Here is a 634-nt window from a genome sequence, read left to right as displayed (position 1 = left end):
AGTGTGCATACCTCAGAAATAACTATTGTTGCATGTGTAGATCTCTTTAAGTTCCACTATTTTTAATCGACCGGTATAAGGCTTATGACCGGTATTATGCCAATGCATGTTATAGGCTTTAGCTTTTTTTCTGGATGGAACCTAATCATTTGCCAAGTCTTGTTTGAACTCCTCCCTGATGGTGTCCATCAGCTGTGATTGACAGATGACATCGATGGCCGTCATGGCCAGGGCCTTAGCCTGGTTCAGGGCGTAGGGCTGGGCCTCATGAGTACCTGAAAATCAAACAACATAATAGTCTAATAAGACAAGGTGTCTGGTATAAAATATTTAGAAAATGATAAACAAACAATTCAACCACATTCTAGAGTCAATTATAAAACCAAGCTCCTGTTCCCTTTTACACTAAAGTTTAGGCTATGCATTGCCATATACAATACTGTGAACAAGTTTTAGGTGCATGTCCAAGATACGTAACGTCAATGTATGGGTACTGTATATGAATAAAATAAAAGTGAAGTACTTGTTCATTGTGTTCACAATATGTACTCGTTAAGTGAGAATCATTGACAAAAGCATTGGTTACGAAGTCTGCTGAAGAACTTTCCCTACCCCCTTTTCAACCCACTCAGAC

At 39.0% G+C, this 634-nt stretch overlaps 1 protein-coding gene across 1 annotated transcript in view; it reads right to left on the bottom strand.

The window, feature by feature from the left end:
- The window catches only part of LOC118422506 (peptidase M20 domain-containing protein 2-like), a 12774-nt gene continuing 12140 nt past the window's right edge, over window positions 1–634 (bottom strand). The window contains exon 6 of the mRNA XM_035830130.1: window positions 1–275. Coding sequence (XP_035686023.1) covers window positions 142–275 — 134 coding nt within the window. The 3' untranslated portion in view covers window positions 1–141. The remainder of the gene's footprint in view (window positions 276–634) is intronic.

Source organism: Branchiostoma floridae, chromosome 9 (genome assembly GCF_000003815.2).
Source record: "Branchiostoma floridae strain S238N-H82 chromosome 9, Bfl_VNyyK, whole genome shotgun sequence".
NCBI lineage: Eukaryota > Metazoa > Chordata > Leptocardii > Amphioxiformes > Branchiostomatidae > Branchiostoma > Branchiostoma floridae.
Note: the sequence above shows the minus strand (reverse complement) of the source record. Positions and strands in the feature narration are given on the sequence as shown.